At 37.6% G+C, this 26670-nt stretch overlaps 1 protein-coding gene across 1 annotated transcript in view; it reads right to left on the bottom strand.

Annotated features, from left to right (window-relative positions):
* Positions 1 to 20412, bottom strand: part of DNAAF11 (dynein axonemal assembly factor 11) — a 34945-nt gene extending 14533 nt beyond the window's left edge. Inside the window, exons 1-10 of the mRNA XM_074846543.1 lie at positions 20367 to 20412; positions 19980 to 20147; positions 15867 to 15944; positions 13721 to 13893; positions 12537 to 12736; positions 11184 to 11372; positions 8037 to 8114; positions 5690 to 5755; positions 4095 to 4164; positions 3170 to 3265 (exon numbers count right to left, since the gene is read on the bottom strand). Of these exons, the coding sequence (XP_074702644.1) occupies positions 3170 to 3265; positions 4095 to 4164; positions 5690 to 5755; positions 8037 to 8114; positions 11184 to 11372; positions 12537 to 12736; positions 13721 to 13893; positions 15867 to 15944; positions 19980 to 20147; positions 20367 to 20412 (1164 nt within the window). The remainder of the gene's footprint in view (positions 1 to 3169; positions 3266 to 4094; positions 4165 to 5689; positions 5756 to 8036; positions 8115 to 11183; positions 11373 to 12536; positions 12737 to 13720; positions 13894 to 15866; positions 15945 to 19979; positions 20148 to 20366) is intronic.
* Between the last annotated feature and the right edge of the window lie 6258 nt (positions 20413 to 26670).

The raw sequence follows: 26670 nt of genomic DNA, 5'->3' as shown, positions 1-26670 counted from the left end.
CATGTGTGTATCTCTGTGTCCCAGCTACCCAAGTAGTTTTTAACCAAACAAGGCAAATCTCAGAACATCAACTCAGTTATTCTATAGAGCTTCTCTCTCCTCAGATCTCACAAATATCTGTGAATCATGACATTCTGAGATGAAGCAGGCTCCAGACCCTCAGGCTAGGTAAAATATGTAGATGCAGCTAAAATATCAAGGTAGGTGAAATATAAAGTTAATAGAATAAAGGCAGTTCTCAACCACAATATGAAGAGATAATACTAATTTTGCTGATTTAGGTATGACTTTCTACATAGGCAACAGAGTTGAATATATCCAGAGACTCTGAAATATTTACATTTTCTAAGGCACTGATCATCCACAAAGAGACTGACAAGACGTATGAGTAATAAAAGCAGGTTATGAGATAGAAAACTGATAGTGCTTAAAATATCCAAAAGACAAGTAAATAGTAAACAAAACTGTTCAGAAACATTTGAAAGTGACATTATCCAAAATGGCAAATGTCAAGGCCTCAGTTTCAAATAAATAAATTTAGGAAAGCATAAATTCGCATGGGAGTGAATTTTGAACATTAACAAAATATGGATCTTAACCAAATGAGTACAATTTTCAGAACTCTTCAAGCTCCTGGTGTAACTGCATGCTTGATGCTAGAGTGACAGTTTGTGATTCAGTGAGAGGCTGTCCATGTAGGGAAAAACAGATGGTAAGGGACTGGAGCATAGAAGAAAACATAGAAGGTATAGAACCGTAAGTGGAAAAAGCCAAAAGCTAAAAAATAGCTTTTTAGTTACAGCTACTAGTTGCATAGTCTGAGAATTAAATCAGAGCACAAAGAGAAAGAAATGACCCCAAATAGCAGCTGAAGGTTCCTCCTTCAGAAGAAAATGCTGTAATTGATATACCCTGGCAGATTTGTATGTAGCACCATGTCCCACTGCTCCTACACAGCAGAGAAAGTTACTAGAGGCCAGAAGGTTAAGGTTAGAGCACCAATTTATTTTTTTCCTATAACTATCCTTGGGCAGGGTTACTCTATTTCTGAAAGCCAAAAATATATGATGTAGTCCTAGAGGCCTTAAAAGCAGCCCAGCCCTCTAAAGGCATAATGGCAGAAGAGTAAGATGCTGAAGTTGATTAACCTCTCCCACAGCTGCCAGAACCCCACCATATAATCCATTCTCATCTTCAGAACTCTACCTTCCTAAAACTTCCAACTCCCTGTCTGCTCCAAGCTCTTCAATCCATCTCTGCTCTTCCTGCAGGTCCAAAACCTCAGTCTTGCACCAGATGACATCAGGTACCACCTTAAGTGCCTTCCTGTTTCAGCCACCATCCCACCTGTTATGCCCCAAACCTGAAGATACCTCTGCCACTCAAATTCTCTCTGCCCCTTGTCTTTTATACTGGTTCACACTGCTTCATCTTCCCCATATTTAAGCTCTAATGTTCCCTAAACTTCCACTGGCTGCTGGCTGGCCACCCATTACCTCTCTCACTGCCCTACTTCAGTGAGGCAAGTTGACCTCTTATGTCTTCAACTGTTCCTTATTACTGGGCATTCCTTCTCTAATCTCTATCTAGGGTGCAAGCTATATTTACTGAATCCATAGGAAGACACACAGTGGAGAGGAACTAAAGTGGACACACCTATCCGTTTGCTCTCATTTACACTGCAAGACCTGGGCTGGGCAGGGAAGAGAGAGAATATAAAAAACACTTTAAGCACACCACCATACAGGCAAAAATCAGAGCACAGGTGAGATAGGAGAGCACAGAGTTAGGAACATTAGGGGAATATGACTTCTACCCACGCTTCTTTAAGTACTAGGGACTGCTGTGCAGCATTTTCCAGTTGAAACACCATTTTGGCACAACCCTTTTCCTCAGTGATTACGTACTTCGACAGTGGATCCCTTCCAGCCAGGGAGAGCATGAAGAGAAAATTAAGCAACTCTTGTTCTGATCACCTGAGACATGAGAGTAGTACATCATTCTGGTCCTTGAACCAAAACATATTCTTCATACATATGTGTGCCACACAAGTTTTGAAAAATTGATTTGTTTTTATTATTTCACCAGTGGAAAGATAAAGTAGGTAAGTTGCTTATTTTCAATTATTTAAAAAATCCATCTTCTTACATATTTGCACAATACTGCATGTTTTGCAGAGTCTCTTTTCATATATAAAAAGCTGGTTTTGTTGAAAATAAAGGAAATACAAATAGTTCTATGAATACTGATTTTCCTAATGTTCCTTTAAAGGGATCTTAAATCCTAAGGTTTGGCTCTGTGATTGATTTGTCTTTCTGGAATGTTCCTTCTATGGAAAATATGTCACAGAATCACAGAATCATCTAGGTTGGAAAAGCCCTTGACGATCATCCAGTCCAACCATTAACCTAACATTGACAGTTCCCAACTACACCATATCCCTCAGCGCTATGTCGACTCTACTCTTAAACACCTCCAGGGATGGGGACTCCACCACCTCCCTGGGCAGCCCATTCCAACGCCTAACGACCCGTTCTGTAAAGAAATACTTCCTAATATCTAGTCTAAACCTTCCCTGGTGCAACTTGAGGACATTACCTCTTGTCCTATCGCTTATTACTTGGTTAAAGAGACTCATCCCCAGCTCTCTGCACCCTCCTTTCAGGTAGCTGTAGAGGGCGATGAGGTCTCCCCTCAGCCTCCTCTTCTCCAGACTAAACACCCCCAGTTCCCTCAGCCGCTCCTCGTACGACATGTGCTCCAGACCCTGCACCAGCTTCGTTGCCCTTCTCTGGACACGCTCGAGTAATTCAATGTCCTTTTTGTAGTGAGGGGCCCAAAACTGAACACAGTCATCGAGGTGCAGCCTCACCAGTGCCGAGTACAGGGGTAAGATCCCTTCCCTGTCCCTGATGGCCACGCTATTGCTGATACAAGTCAGGATACCATTGGCCTTCTTGGCCACCTGGGCACACTGCTGGCTCATGTTCAGCCGGCTGTCAATCAACACCCCCAGGTCTCTCTCTGACTGAGGTCCCTCATCTGTCCTGATGGGAAAGGCTAGACTTAATAACTTTAGCTAGCCAGACGTTACCTGTAACTCAGAAACTTTCCCAAAGTACTCATAATATTTAAGTATCTTTGTATTATGCCTCCTCAGATTACATACCTTTGGCATGCTGACAACTAAATGACCAGTTGTTTGTGATCTTTTAGCAGAGCTGCTGTCTGGCTTCACTTCCTCAGGGAGCACAAACTGAAATGGCTATAAGAAAATATGGGATTGAAGTATATCATGCTAAAATGTATTCTTTTTATTTTTGACCTGGATAGAACACATGCAGAAACATCACTATCACATCCTTTGATCTTAAGGACAGTATAGGTCTAAATCCTCTCACTTTACATGTAGTATTACTAATCCTAATAAATTATTATCATGTTAAACAGCTTTTACTTACAAGTATAGTCATATGTATATTCCTGAATTGCTGCCATTCCTGAAGTGACATTTCTAAAGAAGGTTATAAAATGATACTTGACTTACATTAGCAACTAAATGAGAAAGATTATCCAGTCTATTTTAGACATAAAGTAATTCTGAAGTTTTATTTATGCAGTTAGTACAGTCAAAAATAAGGATTTTGGTTTACTGTTTAAGTACTTTGATTTTTTCAAAAAATTGATGACAAAATTAAAACTACTTAGAAGAGAGAAAACTGGAATGACATTTTAAATGCCCCTTCAAAAGAATATATATCCATTTGTTTCTGTCAGCTATAAATTCCAGATTGTGAAATTGCTATATTTTAGCCTAGGGCAACTAGCAAGCTCTCTTCATAAGTGAATTATGGTACACCGGGGGGGTGGGGAATAGGAAAAGAGAAGGACGGAAAAGAGAGTGAAATTTCATTTCAGGCTTTGCATGTTTTCTGGTTAGGGCTTCCACAGTTTAGTTCAAAATAATAAAAGTATGAAACAACATTTTTTCTCCATAGGTGCACACGGTTGGTAACTCATAAAAGTCAGATCTGGAGTCCACTGAATAATTATTAACACTTGAGTTGAAATGATTTTAGTTAGAATATACTAACCTTTCCCTTCACCAGTACTCGTACGTAAGTTGGCTGGACATCAACATCAAGCAGAGAAGTGTCCAAATGTCTTCAGAATGAAATATAAATACATAAATTAATCTACAATACAGACCAGTAAATAAGCAGTGCAGATCATATAGCTCTTTAGTGATGATTTCACAGTTTATAAACTACAAACTTCAATTTCAGTTATTAAGTTATATGAAATACAATCAGGATTTAATGTCTTTGGAAGAAAAACATGATCTTCCTTTATGTTCACAGAATGTCAGTTAAATGACTAAATTGATGTCTAAATTCTGTCAAGTCCACCACATCACCTATTGTATAACTGCAAGAATTCAAAATCTTTGTGGAAAATAAAAAAGTCTTTCTTCTATTAGTTTACTGCTTTACACTAATACAAAAATTAATCTATTTGTTATTTAAAATTGTAAAAGTATTTTGCTACTTTTCTTTCTGAATACCTAACTAGTAAATGTATAATAATAACTCCTTTTTTCCTCAGAATTTGCTGGAAAACAATGAACAGAAATACTTTACATTTCCAGAAAACACAGTACTTTTAAATTTCAGTACTGTCAAACAAAATTTGTGACCTTTAAAAGCTCCACTTTAACATTTGTTCTTCATCATGTGACACATACACTCATGTGAATGCACAAGTACATGTTCCCTATTCCCCTTCTTTATAACATTACTTCTCAGGTGAATTTTTCAAACTTTTTAGTCTGCATTTCATACAAGTGAGCACAGAATATTACAACATATCCAACATTTTATTGCACCTGAACAGATTTTCTGAGGATCCAAACAAACCTAATTCTTATGGTTCAGAAACATGAAGAGGGCCTCTTTCGGGGAAAATTAATGAGCTTTATGTGAAGAACACCTGGCATGAATAGTGTTTTTGTGCTATAAAACTAGTTCAAGCTTTAGTCTAACAAGTTCCTCTTATGGGTAAATAAGCTTGTGGGTTTCCAACTCCTTCCTGAAGTGTGGGCTGGGCCACCGTACTGCTTAGTAGAATATACTATCAAATAGTTATCAGGTGTCCTTGTCATATTTTAGCCTGATTCAACCAAAATTCTTCCAGGCAATGCCCTGGCACAGTTCAGGAATAGTATGGGCCATGGACTCTTTCCAGTAAGGAAGGAAAGTAGGACAAGGCTACCCTACTCTGCCTTGGGGAGGAGAAGAACTTAACTAGAAGGACATGAGTTGTACTGGACCATTTCTAGGGCCAGAGAATGGGCAAAACCCCCATTTCCTCTAATCCTAATCTGCAAATGAAGTAGGGAAAAGATTTTACATAAGTATAAAAGGACAGGTGTGGAGGAAACCTGCAGAAAACATCAATTCCAAAAGGGACTATTAGACACAGTCCTTATTCAGGGGTCACAGAACAGTCTGAAGGGTCTTTGGTTTATTCAGCTTCGTTTCTTTGGCACTGGCTTCAAGATTGATTCCATTACCACCTATATTATTTGTTTTCCTCCTGAAAAGTCCCCATTACAGAGAAGAGTATAATTGAAACACTGTGTATCAGAAATTGAGTGGCAAAAATTAAGAGTAAAAAGAAAAACTCTGACCTGTAAACAGCAAGATCCAAGATGATCTGGTTGTTTTCTTCATCATCTTTCAAAGAGAAATGAAGCCTAATAATAATGACAAGAAACACCTCCAGGATAAATACAACTGGAGTGAATAAGCAAACATTATGGCAAACTTCAAATTCAACTGCTAGCAATTTTAGATGAATACAAATGACATTTAGACAGTGTGTCACATGATAATTTTAGAAGAAACAGTTGCAATTTTCCTCACAAACAGAAAAAAATACTGGCGTTTGAACCAAAGTCATTCTTACATTTATTTTCTGTTCTCCCCACCCAACCCACAAGAGAAAAAAAAGAAAGAGAATACTGCTGAAGGTCAGTTAAAATTAAGATCAGCCTGTCAATGCAGAAAGAGAGACATCTGCTGGTGAAATCTGTCTGTTCTATTAACATCATAGAAAAAACTTCATGAAAAGCATGAAAAGCCTGGAACTTGGTAATTCTAACCTTACCATATGTAAAAAAAAAAAAAAAAAGCATCTTTTTCACAGCAATTAATTTGCCTAGAGTATAAATATCTGCCTGTGCATTTCCAAAATAATACATGATTTGCACAATATCCTCAATTCTACAGGCTTTACAATATTTGTTGAAAATGAGACTGTAGCTTGTATTAGTTGCATGTTTGTGATCTCCTGGCTGAGTTCTTAAAATTGTGAATGAATCTTACCAGTTATAAATTGAAAACAACATCTATTACTAAAACTGCAAGGAGATCTAGTCAAGATTTACAGTTCTGCTCATATACTCAAACATTTTTCATGTATTAAAGTGAGAAAAAACAGAATAAAACCCACCTATAAATGAGCAGATTTTTATAAATTAGTTATTAGTATAAAATGTGAGGGGTTCGCTTAATGCAATTTATCTGGAATATTTCAGTTTTTTAATTAAAATACTTAGATACTTTGGGTTCAGGTAACAGAAAGAAGATCAAATGCTAACAGTTTGGTAATACATTTTTTCAGCAATAAAAATATTTGCCAGATATACTTTTTACTCTTTGCTCTCCTGTATTCTGATACAGTCAATCTGCAAGAAAGCTTGTGAAGTTTTTAGTTTATGGGTAATTTTTAATGGAAAACTGCAAATAATACAAACTAGCTTTGTTTCCCATTCATGTTTTTCTCTCTTACTGCATCACAAGGTTTGAGAATTCACTAAAATGTGAAGAGTGAAAAAGAGAAAAGACTTTTAAAATTTTCTAGGGAGCACCTTAATCAGAATCTAGGGAGAGAAATAGTGTGTTCTCAGCAGCATGTAGCCATTCCTCTTGCTAACCTTACAAAAGAACACCAGAGAAGCTCGGACATTGCCACGGACATTAGTCTCACATTGAAGCAAAAACTCCGGAGAACACCATCTGTCTACTTCTATCTCTTTATATATGTCTCTTCGATACACTGCCAGAATGCTCTGAAGAGCTGTGATATTCTTGTTGAAGCCATGACAAAAACTGCTCTGGTTTTACGTGCACAGACCACTTTAATCCAGAAAACCTGGATGACACAAACAGGACTGCTGCTAACTGTGGACTCTAGGGGACTGCATTTCTTCTAAAAAGATAGCTAGAGTTTTATTCTAGATGTCTCTGCTTGTTAGAGGCATAAACAAATTCTATTAACACAAGATTTAAACTATTTTAGACTTGTCTTCTTTGAACTAGAAAATTATTTAAAATTTTTTTCAGCCAACACATTTTTACAAAAAAAGTACATCAGAACAATGGTAAGTATCTTCTGGTACAGATGGATTAAGCACTTCTTCTGACACTACCTTTAATTTTCCCTATATCACTGAAAATTATGCACTGGTCTTATAAGTTTTTAGATTCCTTGAATTTGCATGGATTTATAAATTTCCAAGATTTAGAAAGCATTCTTCATGCTAATGATACGTATGTTAGCTTTGATTTTGCAGCTACATTTTTCCACATTTAAAGTGGCTACTCATACACATTTATCTTCAATAGTCAAACCAGGTAAACTTTTTCCACTATTAGCAAAATGCTCCAAGAAAGAGAGACTTACCATAGAAGAGAAAAGAGTAAAACATCTTATATCTATTACAGAAAAACAACTTATTCAATCATCAAAGATCAAGATGTGAAATTAAACAACATTCAACACTTCACTCACTGAAAACTAATTCTTCTTCCAGCATCAGAATATAAATTTAGAAGTCAGTTTTCCCACCAGGAATATAATAATGCAATGAGAATTTGTCAATCCTCTTATTTTTGTATTATCATATATCTTGAAATAGATGCTCAAATCAACTAAAAAGAGGTTAGCCTGTTTCACCTCTTAACCTTACATACTTAGGCACATTCACATTCAGAACTTTTCCTTCTGCAGTGACCAATCTCCAAGGAGACTTCTCTCTCTTTTTTGATTCCCTTAACAAAACAGAAAGAAAAATGGTTTATAATTTCACATTCTGGTATTTTATGTTTAATAGCAAAAAAGAAAGAAGAGGATGGCAAGAGGTAAGAATTATCTGGTATTTGATGTTAAGGCTACAACTTATTTCAGGAACTAAACAGATTATATCAAATGTCCAATTGCACAATAAAAGTATCATCTGAAGATGAGCCAATGTTTCATAATATCACGTCTTACATTGATAATAACTTCTTCTGCATGTCCCAGTGTCCATTATCAAACAGTAATATATCAGATTTATCTGGTGTATATTAAGAAATCAGTGGATTGCCTAAACATGTGAAATGGAACATTTTTTGAGTTACAAATGTTCATACTAATCATAAGGTATCATTACTGTTAACTGATTTGATGTATGTGCAAGTAATTCTAAAGAAATTTTTTATTCATGCTAACTTAATTACTTTTACTGAACAAATGTTTGGCATATCTCTAAATAGCATGTCTATCAGTCACTATTCTGCACTAGTAAAAAGAATTATAATGCTCAAAAGATTACAAGCAGCACCTAATAAGATACGCTATGACCAAAGTGCATACATCTAGATTATTTGTTGATGCATCTGTTACATTTTTTGTTGTGTTCTTCCTTCAAAACTACAGTATATATTACTGATGGAGACTTTAATCTCCACTATCTATGTCCAGCTATCAGCAATTAAACTATATCTGACTTTCATTTAGTGCAATAAACTAGCTACCTTAAATTTATCTGCCAAAACAAAGCAGACCACTGTAAGATCAAGACTTGTAGGACAGCTATTTTTTGTATAAATGTTTAGATCATGAGCAAGGAGAGGAAGAGCAAGGAATCTTAGTAACATGAAAAAGAAAAATCTGCTTGCACCTAGGTAAAAAATGGCAATGTTTTCTTTAAAAATACAGCACTGTAATTTTCACTTTGCATTAATCCACTCTTCAAATGGTCAATATTATGTGTATGGCTACTTCAGGTGGCATATAAAAACCCCTCATTTCTCAAAAAGACAACAGCAATACATTGCTTTTTGTGTTCCCGAACCAAGTTCTAAGTTCAAGAATAAGACAGAGAACACTAAAGGTAAATCACTAATGAGGGAAATAAAGCATGCAAGATTTAGACCACCTCGAGAAAAAAAAAAGCATAAACAAATATTTGGTCTATAAATACAGTGCATTTAAAGAAGAAATAAAAACATTCAAGTGGAGCTACTGGAATGATTGAAAACAACTGCTTAAGAAAGATTCACAACTACCCACATGTTAAATACTATTCTATAGTATTTAATCAGAGCTTTAACGTGGGATTTGTGGGCTAGTAGTTTCTACACCTGAATCCCTACTATTGACACTTAAATGCAAAGTGAACAAACCACCACTCTGTTCTAAAGATGCAGTTCTCAGAAATACATCAGGAAATTATATCCTACCACCTTTTAGCTCTTAATAATCTGTTTCTAGAAGAAATCTGTCTGCTCATGTGAACCATTTTAAGGCAAATTCAGTCATATAATAACGATTAGAGTTTAAGATAACTTGTTTAACTTTGTGTTGAGATGAGCTGAAAGGCCTTGGTCTGGGAATGAGCAGCTAAAGGAGATCTTGTGCATCTTTCACATGCAACTGATTTTATACTTGTCTGAATTTTCTTTGAATGAAACTGCATTATTCACTTATTTTGCAATAGCCAAATCTGTTCAGTTTATCAACTATTCAACTGTACCACAGCTGGCAAATTTAACGTGTGCCAACATGTCATAGATAGGTTCAAATTTAGCACTGGTGTGATTGAGTTCATGTCAATTTTATACTAAAATAAACATCCTTTTATACTGAGTAACTTATATTAAAGTTACATTTCAGCTCCTGTCCACCAGCAAGGATGATTTGAAGTTGTCAGGGGCACCTTTCTGTTCTCACCTTTCTCATGCTACCTAAGAAAAATCTCACCATCAAAACAAAATGAACCATGAAAGTATTTTTAACACCTTTAAATGCCTTGGAAATCTAGAAAAATCTAGAAAGGAATTATTCTATCTTTATTATAATTCTATTTGGACTCTTCTTGAATATTTAGAAGAAAGCATTTGGAACATATTTGCTTTTGACTAGACCAAGGCCTCCCTAAACACAGCAAAATTCTAACTAGCTAGAATCTGGGTTTCACAGTAGTTCTTCTGGGAAAGTGCTAGACCTTAAATTAATAATAGCAACACATTATGCAGATTTCCAGATTTCTTGGAGAGTTCCCTAGGACTGACTTTTTCAATGCTTAAGCTTCATAAATCATTTAAAATTCATGCCCCTAAAAAGAACAGCTAGAAAAATCTCTAGTACAAATCCTCTTACATAAGAAAAAAAAAAGAAGAAAAAGATATTACTTACAATGTTTGTGGAACTGATAAGTCATCAGCAATAAAATAACTTTTTTTACTAGCCTCTGCATTAATTTTCCATGTTCAGCAAAACCAATGACAAGTTTAGAAAGTTTTAAACCCCAGACATCTTCAGATTCACCATGCCAAATAGCATAGATAACATGAAGAATCTCATTACTCAGGATGAATATCTTCAATAAAGTATGTGAAAAAACTTCTAAGTCACATAGAAAAGGTACCTGAAATGCCACTTGTGCAAAAATTTTGTAGCATGGCCTGTAGGGCATTTATATAATGTAATCTGCACTCCGGATAAATGCTTTTGGCAAGAATATTAAACATTGAACTACATGAAACATATTTAGCTGACAGAAAAGTGAAACTTCTAAAGTCCATAAAATGGAGTTGAAAAGAGAAATTATATTTAAAACTGTGAGGAAAAACAAAATAAAGAGTATCATAAATAAATTTTAGAAAATGAAACAAAACAAAATGAACAATCTGAATATTTCATTTAGATTTTATAAGCATATTTGCACAGGCAACAGGGATTTAACCTGTCAATTCTCAATAATATTTAATGTGAGGCAGTCACCTACCTCTTCTCTGTACCTTTGAAAATTTCCCCTTCTTCAATTCATAGAATATATTAAAACAAAAATATACCTTATGTTGTCTTTAGCTCTCCGTTTTTCTTCAATATATCTGTGAGTTTCTAATCTAGATTCTGGAGTATATGGTGTAAGCTCCTCCCAAAATCTTCTGTCTTCTTCATCATCTTCAACTGTTCTCCACATTTCTTGTTCTCCATCTCCTTCTGCCTGATGGTTTTCTTTGTCCTGTAGGGAGTCTGGGCTATACAAGATCATGTGGAAAATTATCACAATTAAACCAAGGAAGAGTAACAGTACTTGCTAGTGAATTATTGCAATAATATATTTTTAACCCAATAGCTGTATAATTCCTATCAAAAACAATATCTTATATATTTGGATAATGTTCTCTGCTCTGCTTCTTTCATCAAACAACAAAATATTTTTCAACATAATATTTTTCATTGACTTAACTAAGACATGATTATGGTTATGCCTAACTGCATAACTATAGTTATGGCTAACCTTCTGAAATTCCAGATAAACCATTCAACAGATTTAATTTCAGAAGCAGAATTTTCAGATATCCTCAAAACTTCCAGGTGAAAGAAAACCTTCAGTCCATGTAATGTTTAAATATTCCCAATATCAGGCAGAAGTAGATTAGAAATTTATAGGGTAGCAATATTTTACTTAGGCATCTCCTCAAAGTGCCATCATAGAACCTGAATCATTTTCCCCCCTAGCCCTAAGCCTCTGCAATCTTCAGAAATTCTCTATCAATACAGAGAGAAAACTAAATTTATGATACAGCTATGATCTATGAGGACAAAGTTCCATAGCCAGCTCCATGGAATTTAGTCTCTATTGCATTAAAAATAAGATGGATGGCAACTGCAGTGGAAGATGACCCCAAACAAAAGTCCTTCTGCTGTCTAGGTAACCTCAGTGATATTAGGTGGAAGAAGTATAGAAATCAGCATTCCATAGCCTTTTACATCTGAAAAGATCTGCAATATTCCAATTCAGTCCTTATACCTAATAACTCTAAAGCAAAAGAAATTACAGGTGAACAGCTGCTTTCTCTGGAACCCCTGCATTTCCTTAAACAACAATTTCCAGCTGTTCTCCTGAAAGAAGCTATCAATTACACTATTTTGGCACCCAGACAATTTAGCTTGGAGTTTTGGGACAAAAATTCTATTGTACTGTCTACAGGTCAGTAATTAATTATGTTTGTAATTAATTATATTTTTCATTAGAGCTAACATGCACAAGGAGAAATAATTCTGCTAGAATCAACAATAAAGACAAACAAAAAGATTTAAATGGAATTATGTAAACCATTTAATGAGGAAAAACAAAATTCTTAATGAAGAAAGAGAAGAATGAGTTTTACTCCCAGACTGTTGTTGCTTACTGTTACCTGTTAAATCCATGCTCAGATTCCATTTGGTTTTGTTTCTTTTCCTTTCTTTCTTGCATCCTTCTTTGAGCCTCTTCTTTTTCTCTGGCCCTTTTGAGAAGGTAGGCTTGTTCCTGTTCTCTTATTTTCTGTTTCACTTCTGGATAGTTTTGAAGTGCTTGAATCCTCTCTGAACGTTCTATTTCTTTACTATCCAAACACTTCCCAAAGGGAAAAAAAATCCATATACATATGTGAGAAATTTTAAATGTATTCAAATCAATAAATACATTAAACTGTAGGTTAATTTTGATAGATTACCTTCTGTATAAAATTAAAAATACACCATTCAAACCTCCACAGCTCTATGTAAGTTATACTGTATTAAAAGGAATTAACAATAAATTGATGTTCAGATCTGAAAATGGTTTTGTCTATCTGAGAGCTGCTTTTTGCATCTTCCAGGAATTTCAATTGGTCTTATTAGACTATGTGGTAGAGAATCCCTTCAGCCATTTCTGATATTTGTCTGACCTTGATTCAGCTCATGAAGCTATTACAAAATAATTTCTTTTGATGTGTTAGTTTATTGACATCTAAGTGAGTTGAATCTAATCTTAATAAGTTAAGCAAGCATCTGTGCTTCTCCAAGGGAAATTGTGGGAGCATATTTCAGGACTGGGACTGCCTGTGTCAATGACAGAAAATCATTACATCAGTTCAGTCGTTGCACAAAACCTCAATCTTAAAGTATCTATTTACAGTCAATGCAACACAGTGTATCTTTACATCAACTTCTATCTTTCTACACTGTTGATTTGGTACATATTGTTGGTTTGGCACTAACAACCTGGTAATCTTCTGCAATCATGAAAACAATTTAAAAATACATTGCTTATATAAAAACAAATAAGAAAAAAGCTAGAACTATACATTGTATTTATTTTTTCAAAACTTTAAGCACCTCCAATAAAAATGACAGAAAAGGTAACAAATGCATGTGGTTTATTCAAAACAGAACCAATTTATTATCACATTATTTACTGTATTCACTTATTCTTCAGAATAGAATTTCATTTCCTGTGGACAGTAAGAAAAATGCTACCAGTTTTCCTATCACAGGCATTTATTTTGCTTGGAACTATATATGTAATCAACAATGCTCATTATTGATTTGGATATAAACTTAATTTTTAAAATCTTACTTTTAATTGATGAAGAGTTGCCACTACAAATTGTCTATAACCTTCAAATTCAGTACAGGGGTTACCCACTAAAAACAGTTCCTTCAGGTGTATGTTATATTTTAGGGTTTCAATAGTGGAGAGTTCACCAATGAAATTTGCTGTCAGGTCAAGTTTCTTCAGTTCTTCACAACCTGTTTGAAAAAAACCTTAATTCAGTTTGTCCATAACATAAATGTACACATGACATACAAACACACACACATAAAACTGTCTCTGTTTGTTGTCTGTATACTAATTTAATCCTATCAGAATACATCTTTTCCAAGCCACAAGTGAAAGAGTGACTCACAGTTCAAGTTTATGAGGTCACAATATTTATAGAAAAAAAATCTCAATAAATTATCAAAATTTATTATTGGTTTTGTCACTATCAAAACTTCATGGTCAGTGTTGGTATACTAGATGAGCTATTAAATGTTTCATTTTTGGATAAGATGGACTTCAGTTTTAACAGTCTGATTGCCTTGGTACCCCTCCTCAACTGAGTGTTCACCACACTGCCAAAAGAGTGTTTAATTGCTTTAGCAGAGCAGGATCAATTACAGGTTTCATTTCTGTGTGCTGTTAATCTCAGCTAACGTTATTCAAGTGTAAAGATAAGGTTTTCTTAAAATTCACTCCAAGTCAAGATGAGGTTTTCCACTTCACGGACTTGGCTATTATGAATACTTTATCACTGGTTAAATTACAAATACCAATGAGAAAAAGTTTTTTGTTAACCAGAACAATTAATTATAAACAGAAAGTCTAAATTAGCTAACCAAATGCTCTGGGAAATTCAGATCCAAAATGTATCAGTCTCTCTTTTTATCACAATCTGTCCTTGAATAATAACCTTGACTCTAAGAGCAAAAAAGTTTAGCTAAGAGCAAGCTCAACTTCGATGCTCCTTATTGTCATCGCTTCTTTTCCTCTGCAGGTCTATTTGGCAAGTATTTTATGCATAGTGGAGCTGAAAGAAAATAAACAACTCAAAATGATTTAGTAGGGGATTTAAATAACCCAAATTTTTGCAAGGCTCACTCCCAATGGTTCTGACTCATAAGTAAATGACAAATCACAGTAATAAATAATGCAGCCTGATAGAGGAACTGAAAATTTACTGGCATGAATACAAATGCAAGTTTCTCAACAAGTTGCCAAATATGTAATGTACTACCTATTTCTTCAACTTCTACAAATTTGTGTTTAGTCTATTTGCTTATTTTTTTATTGGATTTAAGCCATCCTCTTGAATCAGCTTGTAGACTTAAAGAAAAAAAAAAAAAACAACCCAAACACCACCCAAAACAAATTAAACACAGCTTTTCTTTTAATTGTTCCTTTGTCAGAATGGACAGTTTAAAGATTCATCAACTGACTTAATCAGGATCAAGAAAGGGAAAGCGATCAAGTCAGAAATTATTCAAGTAATATGGCATGTGTTTATGGGTGTCTCTAAATTTTAGATTTTGATCTTGGAAAATGCTAGATCTTTACACATGTAATTATGGTGACAGGATAAAGGATTAAACACAGATAAACCAGACAGGACTTCATGCAATGACAGAGAAAAGAATCATCTGAAAAACTCTTTAAAAGTACCCCAGACTGTCAATGCAACCTGTGCATGGAGTAGAACTTTCTTGTATGTGACACCTGATTGCTGAATTGAAGATGACTGCTGAAACATTACAAAAGAGAGACTTTTTACAGCCTGCATAACATTAAAAAAAAAAAAAAAAAAAAAAAGCATTGCTCCACCTAACCTGTATAACAAATTATCTTACCTATACAGTGGGGAAATACCAACTTCATGAAAGATTTGGATTCCCACTTTGTAAAGTATTAAAGAATAGCGCTATAGTATCTGGCAACACTGGTGAGAAAGTATGCAAAAAGTGAGTTAAAATACATTTAAGAAAGTTCAGTGACAAAATTTCAGCAGTAGGAAGCACTTGCTACAAAGAAGCATTTGTTCAAACGCTGCACCCAAAAAAAGTCTGAGTATTGACACAGAACCTTTCTTGGTGGACACACTTAATGTCTTCCATCCTCTTTCACACTAAGTCACAACTTAAGTGTTTCAATATGAAAAGGCAAAATGGTTTGTTTAAAATCTGACCTTCAAGATTTTCAATTCTTTCAATGTTGTTCAAAGCTACATTTAAATATTCCAGCTTCTTTAGTTTGCCCACATTTTCTGTAACAAAACATAGATCTGTTATTTCAGTTTTCTTCACTGGAAAGGGCATTATCATTTTACTTGCTCACTTTACTTCAATGAAATAGTAAAGCAGAAAAACAGGAAGGACAAATCAGAATATGTATCAGATTACAGAGCATTAATATTTTAATGTTAATAAAAAGACAAACCCAAAAATATTCTCTAAAAACACAAATGAAAATAAAAGACATAAGGAAAGCTGTAAACACATTTTTTATCACAAATCCATTAAACATGCATATAATGCAAGAGAACTAGCCAAAAGTGCATGGTGAAACATTCCATTTCATGAAACTCAGAAAGTGACACTGTCCTGCATGACGTCCTTGTCTCTAAATTGAAGAGACAAGGATTTGATGGATGGACCCTTGTTGCATAAGCAACTGGCCAAATAGTCTCAGTCAAAAAGAGTTGTGGTCAGCACCTCGATGTCCATGTGGAGAGCAGTGACGAGTGGTGTTCCTCAGGGGTCAGTGTTGGGACCAGCACTGTTTATCATCTTTGTTGGTGACATGGACAGTGGGATCGAGTGCACCCTCAGCAAGTTTGCCAATGACACCAAGCTGTGTGGTGGGGTTACACGCTGGAGGGAAGGGATGTGCCATCCAGAGGGACCTGGACAGGCTGGAGAGGTGGGCCCGTGCAAACCTCATGAAGTTCAACAAGGCCAAAAGCAAGGTCCTGCACATGGGTCGAGGCAATCCCAAGCACAAATACAGGGTGGGCAAAGAGTGGATTGAGAGCAGCCCAGCAGAGAAGGACTTGGGGGTATTAGTGGATGGAAAACTGACTATGAGCCAGCAATGTGAACTTGCAGCCCAGAAAGCCAACTGTATCCTGGGCTGCATTAAGAGAAGTGTGGCCAGCAGGTCAAGGGAGGGGATTCTCCCCCTCTACTCCACTCTCGTGAGACCCCCTCTGCAGTGCTGTGTCCAGCTCTGGGGCCCCCAACATAAGGACATGGACCTGCTCAAGCGGGTCCAGAGGAGGCTGTGAAGATGATCAGAGGACTGGAGCACCTCCCTTATGAGGACAGGCTGAGGGAGTTGGGGTTGTTCAGCCTGGAGAAGAGAAGGCTCCAGGGAGACCTTATAGCAGCCTTACAGTACTTAAAGTGGGCTACAGGAAAGATGGGGAGGGACTCTGCATCAGAGAGTGTAGGGACAGGATGACAGGTAATGGCTCTAAACTGAAAAAGGGCAGATTTGGATTAGATATAGGGAAGAAATGCTTGTCTGTAAGGGTGGTGAGGCACTGGAAGAGGTTGCCCAGAGAGGTTGTGGCTGCCCCCTCCCTGGCAGTGTTCAAGGCCAGGTTGGACGGGACTTTGAGCAACCTGGTCTAGTGGAAGGTGTCTCTGCCCATGGCGGGGGGTTGGAACTAGATGATCATTAAGGTCCCTTCTAACCAAACCATTTTATGATTCTATGATTATATGAAAGGATCAGGCCATACTTAGTCAAGCTTTATAAAATTAGTTTTACACTCACTTATATAGAAAACATTGGCTTCTTCAGTATACATTTAATTTTTAAAGATCTTTTATCTACAGGGTTAATAAAAAAAACCCTCCTGTCCTCCCTTTTTAAAAATTTTGCAAATAAGGATTTATATGGCTTCAGTATGAACAAAACAAAGCCACACACACAAAACCACACACACCTAGTCTGGAATCTAACCTACAGTATTTTCACCATGAACTATTGAAATTAGCAGGTTCACAATGCGTGGGGTTCTGTCAGAATGGCTAGCATTTCCTCCTTGAAATATAGAAAGGGGGTAAAGAGGGAACAGGGTAGCAATGATCTTCACCAGACCCAAAAATGTCTGAAAGATGCAAACACCACTTGAGATACATGACACACAGGTCAGAGACGTAAATCTGAGACAAGATACATAGTGTAGCTTGTGTCACAGTTCATCAGTTTCTCCCTAATCACCAGATGTTTTGAAGATCTGACTGTAAATTCTATCCAATGAAGTCACAAAGTTTACCTCAAACTCTAATTCACAAGCCACACTGATTAACTGCTATACAAACTGTCCCTGCTGAGACAAAGAAGTTCAAGCAGAGGGAGCTTCATCTGCCCAACACTGATCATGTTTATAGCTGAGTTAGTTGCCTAGGCTCTTCTATAATCAATAAAGAGAAATAGGCTCTTCAAGGTGCAATTTGTCTCATCTTAAACTGGCTGTCTAGAACTGGTGGACCAAATCATGCTCAAAAATATGCCTTTTCTTCATCACTGGTTAAAAAGGGAGGCTACAGTAACTGCCTCAGATGTAGATGTGTAAAAGTTTGGTGACATGAACCTACCACTTACTTTACTAAGACCTCGGAGAGATATTTTCTTCATAATTCACAAACAGATGATGAAATTAATTTCCCAGCAAGGACTTACACAGCTTAGGTTGGCTGTTCGTTTTTCTTACAATATTTCTGTAACAGCAGTAACACATAAAGATGTGAGAGAGACAAGTGTTGAAGCCAATAGTATCTTGTGGGGTTTCTTCCTTTTATAGAAAAGAAAAGAACCAGGACTCATCCATACACTGGATGCCTTACAACTTACTGTCTGATTAGTAGGCAAGTCTGATCCTGAGGGCTTTTCTTTAAGAAAAGACACATCCCTAAGGAGTCAATAAAAACCGTTAAGCTATGATATTTTGAAATGTGCTTGGAACTGCTGTGTGCTCCGCCTGGACATGTTGGTATCCACTAGGAAGAATTAATTCTCAAATTCAGTACTTTGTAACACAACCCCTACTGGCAACCCTTTTGATCACTACTTATATAGTGACTTTTTTTTTTTTTTTTTCATTCGTTACTAAGGCATTACCTTGGAAAGCTGTTACATTATTCAAGAATATATCAAGTAGGAAGTTGCATACTTTTCCAACTCCTACAGTTAAATTAAGTTAACATAAAAATTGAATGTCTCAGAAAGATTGCTGAAAAAATCTTGTGTCCAAAAACCAATAACCTAAATGGTAATATGTTACACTATACTAACCTAAAGGAGGTACGAATGAGACAAAAGAATGAGATGAAGTCTTGTGCCTTATTAAGGACACACTAACAGAGAGAAAAACAATTTATTTAAGTCCCATTTTTGATGGGGCAGAGCAGCATAGAGCAGTTTCAAAAATCTTATTCTCTCTGTGAGATTCCTACACTCTAAGAAATGCAGATGTTATCAGTACAGATAGTTTCCTGATGAGCCCCTCCAGAGGATTTAAAGCTTTTGCCTGCAAGTCCTGAGCACAGACTGTCACCCTAAAACTTTAGACTTTTTTTCTTCCTCTTAAGGCACTTAAAAGAAATATGCTAATATAATCCCTGAAGCACTTCTGACTTTCCATTCTTCATCTACACATCATCTGTAAAGTCTAAGCTTTTCCAACCCAAAGCCTGATGTCTATCTTTCTGTAGGGGGCCTAGCAAACATGTGAACCTATACCACAAAACACAGACCATACGAAATTGTATCTTCTCCTGTGGTGCAGGAAGACCATTCAGACTTCACTGTAAGAAGTTGTCTTTATGCAGAAAAGCAAGCATTTTTATCTGAATGAAAAATATTTCAATGTAAACAAAAAATACCATTTGTATGAAAACTGAATTTAAAAATAAGTCTGAAGAGAACTAGTCCTATGATATCACAGTCCGTGGTATATGCTAAACTGTCTCTCTGTTTGCCAGAAAGATAGGATATTTAAGTTATATCTTGATTTTTGAGAAAGAAAAGGTGTTCCACACTCATATTTTAGTGACTTGTATCTCAGTACTATCTTTTTCATTTAAAATTTATATTGAAAATTTATGAGCTTCTTAGAAATTTACTAAAGAGACAGGGAAAGGAACTCTTGCAGGAGGAGATCCACAAAGAACTTTTCTGTAATTACTCGCTCTACATTCCCTTAAAGTATAACACAACAGATACTTTTTTCTGATTTCAAAATTATGCATGTAGATCCATTTAAAAAGATACATGTCCAGAAAACACTTACCAAGTTTTGGAATTAGATTATTCTGAAGATAGAGAATTTTTAAATCTCGACACCATTTGTCAAGATACTCTAGTTTTTCTATTTCTTGCTGATGTAAAGAGATTTCTTCCAGTGAAAAAATTTCACAGTTGTTATGTTCTGCACGTCTTCTAACAAGATCTTCAGTGACTGAAAGAAACATTACATGCCGTATTTCCCTTTAGTCATTTTCTGCCATCTGACTTATGAGCAACTTATAAAAGCATTAGAATCTTTTGTTTCACCATACCAAATAGATATCTGGTAGGATATCTACAAAAATAAAATCTGCTAGAAAAGACATCAAGCACAAAGTAAATTCAGCCCACTCTGCCACAGTAAACATAATTTGTGAAACACACACGTCACCTGTAACATTTAGAAAAAAACATATGAAACCTGCAGAGTCTTCCATAAGAGTGTGATACAACCTTTGCAGAAATTAATCCAGCACCCACTATTTTCAGCATAGCTCAGGTTGAAGATTGATTCATGTAGACAAGCAATGGAGTTTGTTTTTTTTATTTCCTGATGCCAGCTGTTCAGATCACAGATAGCAGGGGCGAGGAAGTAAACTACCTAGAGTGGGTCATCATATTCTTCTGCCAGCACAGTGTAAACAGAAATAAGGGGGATAAATTTTGGAAGTGGGCAGATATCTTTTACTTTTTTCATTCTTGAGGCAAAGCCATAGCTAATTCATGCTTATAAATGTTCATGTTAGAATGAAATTTAATCCTGAGTATTTCTTAGGCACTACCAGCTCATTAGCAGCCACCAAAGGAGTTTCAGTGGCCGAAAAACCCAGAGATCGGGTTCAGAGTTATCACGTAGCAATATTTAATGCCAGGCAATCATTCAAACAGTGAAAAGGCTCTGCATAGTGAAGGTAAAGAAATTCTATGAGAACTAGGGCTCACTCTTGAGCTAGATGTTATTACTTTGTTTCCAGCCCACTGCACCAAAAAAGCACTAGCATTTTCCTCTCCTTCACAAGCAGTGAACTACAGTGAAGTGCTGATTAAATAAATAGGGTTTTATCAAATGAGCATAGGTATTTTCATGATTGTTAATGATGAAAAAAGACTAGCAAGCCTTTCAAAAAAGACTGAAGAAAAATAAGTAAAAATAAAAAAGTGGAAACATATTATTCCTACCATGCATTAATTAAAAGCATTCTTTCATCGCTTCTCTGTCTCGGGGAGGTTTTGTGCAACCATCCAGTTTTATTAGTGGTCCTGGAATGGCTGCACACATTCACACGGACTGGTCTGCTACAAGCTGCATAAACTACGTACTCATACAGCCCAAACTCGCATATGTCAGTGCAGCTCCTCTATCTACAGCCTTTGGGAAACGGGTGAAACTGCTTTTCAGACTTTATATTATTTACAGATGACCAGGGTTTACTCTCCTTTCTGTTCAACAGAGTTTCATCTGACATGATTTACAGAATTATATAATGGTGATACTGATATTGATGTAAGAGGGGATCCTGTCTGCACATAAAACATATTGGGAAAGGTGTCTTTTCCTTTTTTAATCATGTTGGGAAAGTTTGCTGTGTCTAAACAACCATCTTCCCTTCAACAGCCCATCAATTAAACATGATTAAATTAATAGAGAAGAGAAAAAAATGGCAATAATCATGACTAAATATTTTAGTCTTCACAGAAAATATGAAAAGCACTGGCATTTCTAATAAATTACTTGGCAAATCTGCTGGAAATTTTTTTTTTTTAAAAAAAAAGGCCTGCTTACTAATGTGTTTGGTGGCAAATCTTTCAATGCTGGTAATTCCAGTGCAAACAGGTATTTCTGAGCAAGAAAAAAAATATTCCATGATCTGCATACATACACATTGGAGAAAGCATTATGCTCTATACCTTTTAAACAAAATGAAGTCATACAAACTACTCCTGACAGAGTTTTATTATAGCCAGATTTCCCTTTGCTGATGAAAAGAAAATTGAAGTGATTGTTGCAGTGATTATGCAAAAATGACCACTTTCAGTACCAGATGGTTTGCAAAGCAGAGAAAATCATTCACAATAGAAGTTACAGTGGCGCTTTAAAAACCTATTTTGGGGACCTGCTGTAGGCAACTGAGTGAATATTTGACATTTTGTATGCCATCTATCTAGTTCATTTAAGAGGAATGAGGAAAACAAACTTGCAAGAGAAAACAACAATTTTAAATAAAAGCTCTCCCAAGACACTGACAAAACATATTGTAATGTTACTTCTCACTGAGAATTTAATTAACCACAATATCTGATGTGCACAGTAACGGGAGAATGGACCAGTGACCTGAGAGATCATAGCGACTCACATGTTCCCATGAACACTGGAGGAAAGAAGGGATGGCATCAATCAACTGGAGATAACAGATCTTGAAGATCTAACAGCCAGGCTTCCAACAATTACACGTTTTACTCAGAAAAGGCTCAGATACGAAAGAAAGCATTAAATAAATTGAAAGAATAAGCAGGTGGGCAGCTGCAGATATATCAAGAAACAGTGGGGGAACCTGTGTTTCAGAAAAGTGAAGTGTTCAACCATTATTTTAAGACTCAAATTCATACCACACTGTTCAGGAGATGAAGCCATTCTCCTTCAGGCAGTTCCTGCTCAAAGTGGACATACGCCAGCTGCATGCAGAGAGAAGGAGCTCCTTTCCAAAGCACTATTTTAGCCCAGCAAGAGACTGGCAGTCCAGTGACAGTGTACAATCAAAATAGATTACAGGGAACATCACAGATGAAGGGAATTCCTCAGTAGCTTTTTTCTTGAGTGATATGAATGAGCATGCAGTCTTTTTGGTCACACTGCTTTACCTCTAAAAGATTGTGGATTCATAATTAACTGTATGGCGTCTTTTAACCCCATTCAGGATTTTTTTTATGTCTGATAAAGTGTCTGCATTGGCTACTTCTACCTAAAAAAAAAATAAATTATCACTTGATGTTGAAAATTTGTAACTGCAGTGCAAGGACAGCACTGACAGGTCTAGGCCCAGACATAAGCCATCCCATCGAGCACCTCCCCTTGCAGGGGGCTGCCCCACACACAGCAGGGTCCCCACCTGGGCCACCCCGCTGCTTCGGGAGGCAAGTGCACCCCTGTGCTGTGCTTAGTGGAATAAAACGGGTTGTTATTACCAGGGAGAAGGGAAACCAGATCACCCAGCCGGGTGAGGAGCGCAAGGGAGGCAGGAGGGGAGAGGGGCTGCCGGGGGAGTATGGGGATGGCGGGGAAGGGGAGTAAGTGTGGGAGAGGGAACATGGTGGCCAGAGAGTGGGGCACGTCCTGGAGAGGAGGGAGGGAGCCCGGGGGAGGGGAAGAAAGCGTCTCTCGGCGACACTCACTCCGCACCATGGCCGCCCTCAGCTTCCCGCCGCCGCCGCTCCCGGACGCCGCGGCGCTGCCATGGCAACGCGGCCGGGCGGGAGGCGGCGGGCGGGGCGGCGGGCGCTGCTGTGGGCCGGCCGCCCTCCCCCCGCGCCTCCACCGCCCGCGGCCGGCGGGTTTGGGGCGTTTTCTGTACCCGGGGCAGCCAGAGGCGCTTGTGAGGCTGCCCAAGACGCAAAATGGCTTTCGTATTGAATCGAAGGAATTCACTCAACAGTCAGAATCCAACAGAACTGTCCACCAGGTATTCTTTATTAGCAGCGCTGGGGTCGCCCCGGGGATTCTCCACCATAAGGGCTCCCCCGAACTAGCAAGGGACATCAGTTTACATACACACAAATCATACATATTCATTAGATTTCCTGGAAAGGGGTGTCATATGATAATAAGTTCCCGGAATTCATTTACATAGTCCGAGCATGTGTAGTAAAAATAGAGTGAAGGACTTGGGTGGTCGAGGGAAGAAGTACGTGGTCTTCACGGTGTCTGCTCTTTCCAGAGCATGGCTGTGAGGTAAAATCCAGGTGTCTTCTTCCTAAATCGGCGAGATCATCCTCCCTAGATTGTATCTCTGTGTCCTTTAGTTCAAGTTCCCCCTTATCTTAGTTTTCCCAAGTGCCCACTGAAGGCTGCTATCAGTGAGTTACATAGGGAGCGCTTTACTTTTGTCTAGACGGACAAAGAGGCCTGGGGAAAACAGTTGAGGAGTTCTTGGGAAACAAACACAAGCAAAACTTTCATGCATCACAGTTTAGTCTTAACCAGAAATTCATTGGTTGAGCCCTTTCAGTATAATCCACAAGGAAGATTTCTGCTACTCTGGCTGCTCCTGACCCCTTTCTTTGGCTGAGCAATGGTATATGAAATGACTCTTCCTCAGGCATATATCTTTTGTCTATCCTTTGTATGATACTTTTGTCCTCCTGCATATTCATCAACTAGTTTGCCTAATGCATTTTGGGTAGAAAGCATGTTTTCCGTTGTCTGTGGAAGCCGCCTGTTGCTGTGATTAACATAGAATCACAGAATTGTTTAGGTTGGGAAAGACCTTTAAGATGATCGAGTCCAACCATAAATCTAACACTCCCAAGCCCACCACTAAACCATGTCCCTAAGCACCACATCTACACGTCTTTTAAATGCCTCCAGAGATGGTAACTCCACCACTTCCCTGGGCGGCCTGAGCTTGACAACCCTTTCAGTGAAGAAATTTTTCCTAATATCCAACCTAAACCTCCCCTGGCACCACTTGAGGCTGTTTCCTCTCATCCTATCACTTGTTACTTGGTAGAAGAGACCAACACCCACCTCACTACAGCCTCCTTTCAGGTAGTTGTACAGAGCTATAAGGTATCCCTGAGCCTCCTTTTCTCCAGACTAAACAACCCCAGTTCCCTCAGCCACTCCTTGTAAGACCTGTGCTCTAGACCCTTCACCAGCTTCGTTGCCCTTCTCTGGACACGCTCCAGCATCTCAGTGTTTTTCTTGTAGTGAGAGGCCCAAAACTGAACACAGTAATCGAGGTGTGGCCTCACCAGTGCTGAGTACAGGGGTAAGATCCCTTCCCTGTCCCTGCTGGCCGCGCTATTTCTGATGCAAGCCAGGATGCCGTTGGCCTTCTTGGCCACCTGGGCACACTGCTGGCTCATATTCAGCCGGCTGTTGACCAACACCCCCAACTCCTTTCAAGGACACTTCCTCGCAGGGAACACTCCTGTCCTCTACCTTTTACCTGGGAAATTCTCCCAGCAGGTTGCTGCCTCAAGATATCTCTTACCACTATATTTAACTCATAGATCAGGTCAAACAGCAGCCTGAAATTTGTCGTGCTGTGGACATGGATGTTACACCCTCCTGCAGGTCTCTGTGGACTCTCTCCTGCCATTACCATACTATAACTTCACCCTCAGTGAAGTTACTATCTAACAAAGATAATGAGTAAGAGTTATGGCTGGAGGCCTGAGGCAGCTGGTCAGACAGCTACAGAAATGCTCATGTCTGACATTTTCTATTTTGCAGTTAATATAATGCTGTAGCATTGCTTCACATAGTTGATTAAACAGGTTCCAAACTGGCAAAGTTATGGCACACTAAACCTCCAAGAAACTGGATGGGACTACATGTTTCAAGCTATTGCTAATGAGCTTTATGGAGTCCTTCATCTAATCCTGACCTGCTGACCACCAGTTTGAGTTCAGTCCAATTCAGCAGTGGAGAAGTAGTCTGATCTAATGTACATTTGATCACAAGATAATGAATTGGGGTTTCTTTAATACTTAAACTCTTATTTTCTTCTTTGTAAGTTCATATATCTTGTTCATTGCCATGTCATGCCTCGATCACAAGCTTGTAGCAGCCCTCATCAATGACTCCAAAACTTCAGTTGCAGAACACAAACTGGCACAATTGTCACTGGATCAAAGTGGAAAGTCAGTATGTATTTCATACCTCTTTGCTAACACAGATCGTCATTAAACTAAAGGTCTAATCAAACCTAAAGCTCATCTTCTACTAACAGGAAATTCACATATAAGTTTAAATAAGGTTGTAGGATTTTTTTTAAAATTAATTTATTAAGTCATTTACCTCTGATGTAATACATGGAATGCCTCACAGCCACTCTGCAACTTTCTAATTGTAGTGCTATATAGAGGATAGGAGAAAGGAGGTGTCATAGAGTTAAAGCTAATAAGATTTGTGGAGATAATGAGACACAAAGGAGCAGAAGTAGTTTAGTTTAACTCCATAGTAGTTGTCCTGCTCTGTCTGACTAAGTAACAAATCCATGCTGAGACAGGGATGTTTACACAGCTGGTTGGCCGGCACCACCATGTGGCCCAAGACCTTTCCACAGAGCCACTGAGATTAAAGAAGGGCCACTGGTGAGGCCTTCCCCTACCTACCCATTTATTTCATATTAAATTGCAGGCCCCTTCAAATAATGGCTTTCATAATCAGTGTAATCATTTTCAAGAAGAAGAAGGAAAAAATCTAGTTCTTGCTGTGTCCAGTATTTTAAATACTATGTCTATATTGTACTGCACAGAAATACTTACATTATTTCATTATGCTAAAAGCCTGGTGTTTTTTAATCGCTTTTGCAGAGATTCTATACGATAGTTCTGAAGAAAGAAAAATAAAATCCACAATTAATTAAATTGCTATATACTAAGGTGTGGTGGGTTGACCTTGGCTACCTGCCAGGTGTCCACCCAGCTGCTCTCTCACTCCCCCTCCTCAACATGACAGAGTGAGAAAATAT

This window comes from Strix aluco, chromosome 1 (assembly GCF_031877795.1).
Source record: "Strix aluco isolate bStrAlu1 chromosome 1, bStrAlu1.hap1, whole genome shotgun sequence".
In the NCBI taxonomy this organism is placed as follows: Eukaryota; Metazoa; Chordata; class Aves; order Strigiformes; family Strigidae; genus Strix; species Strix aluco.
This window is presented reverse-complemented; position numbering and strand designations above follow the sequence as displayed.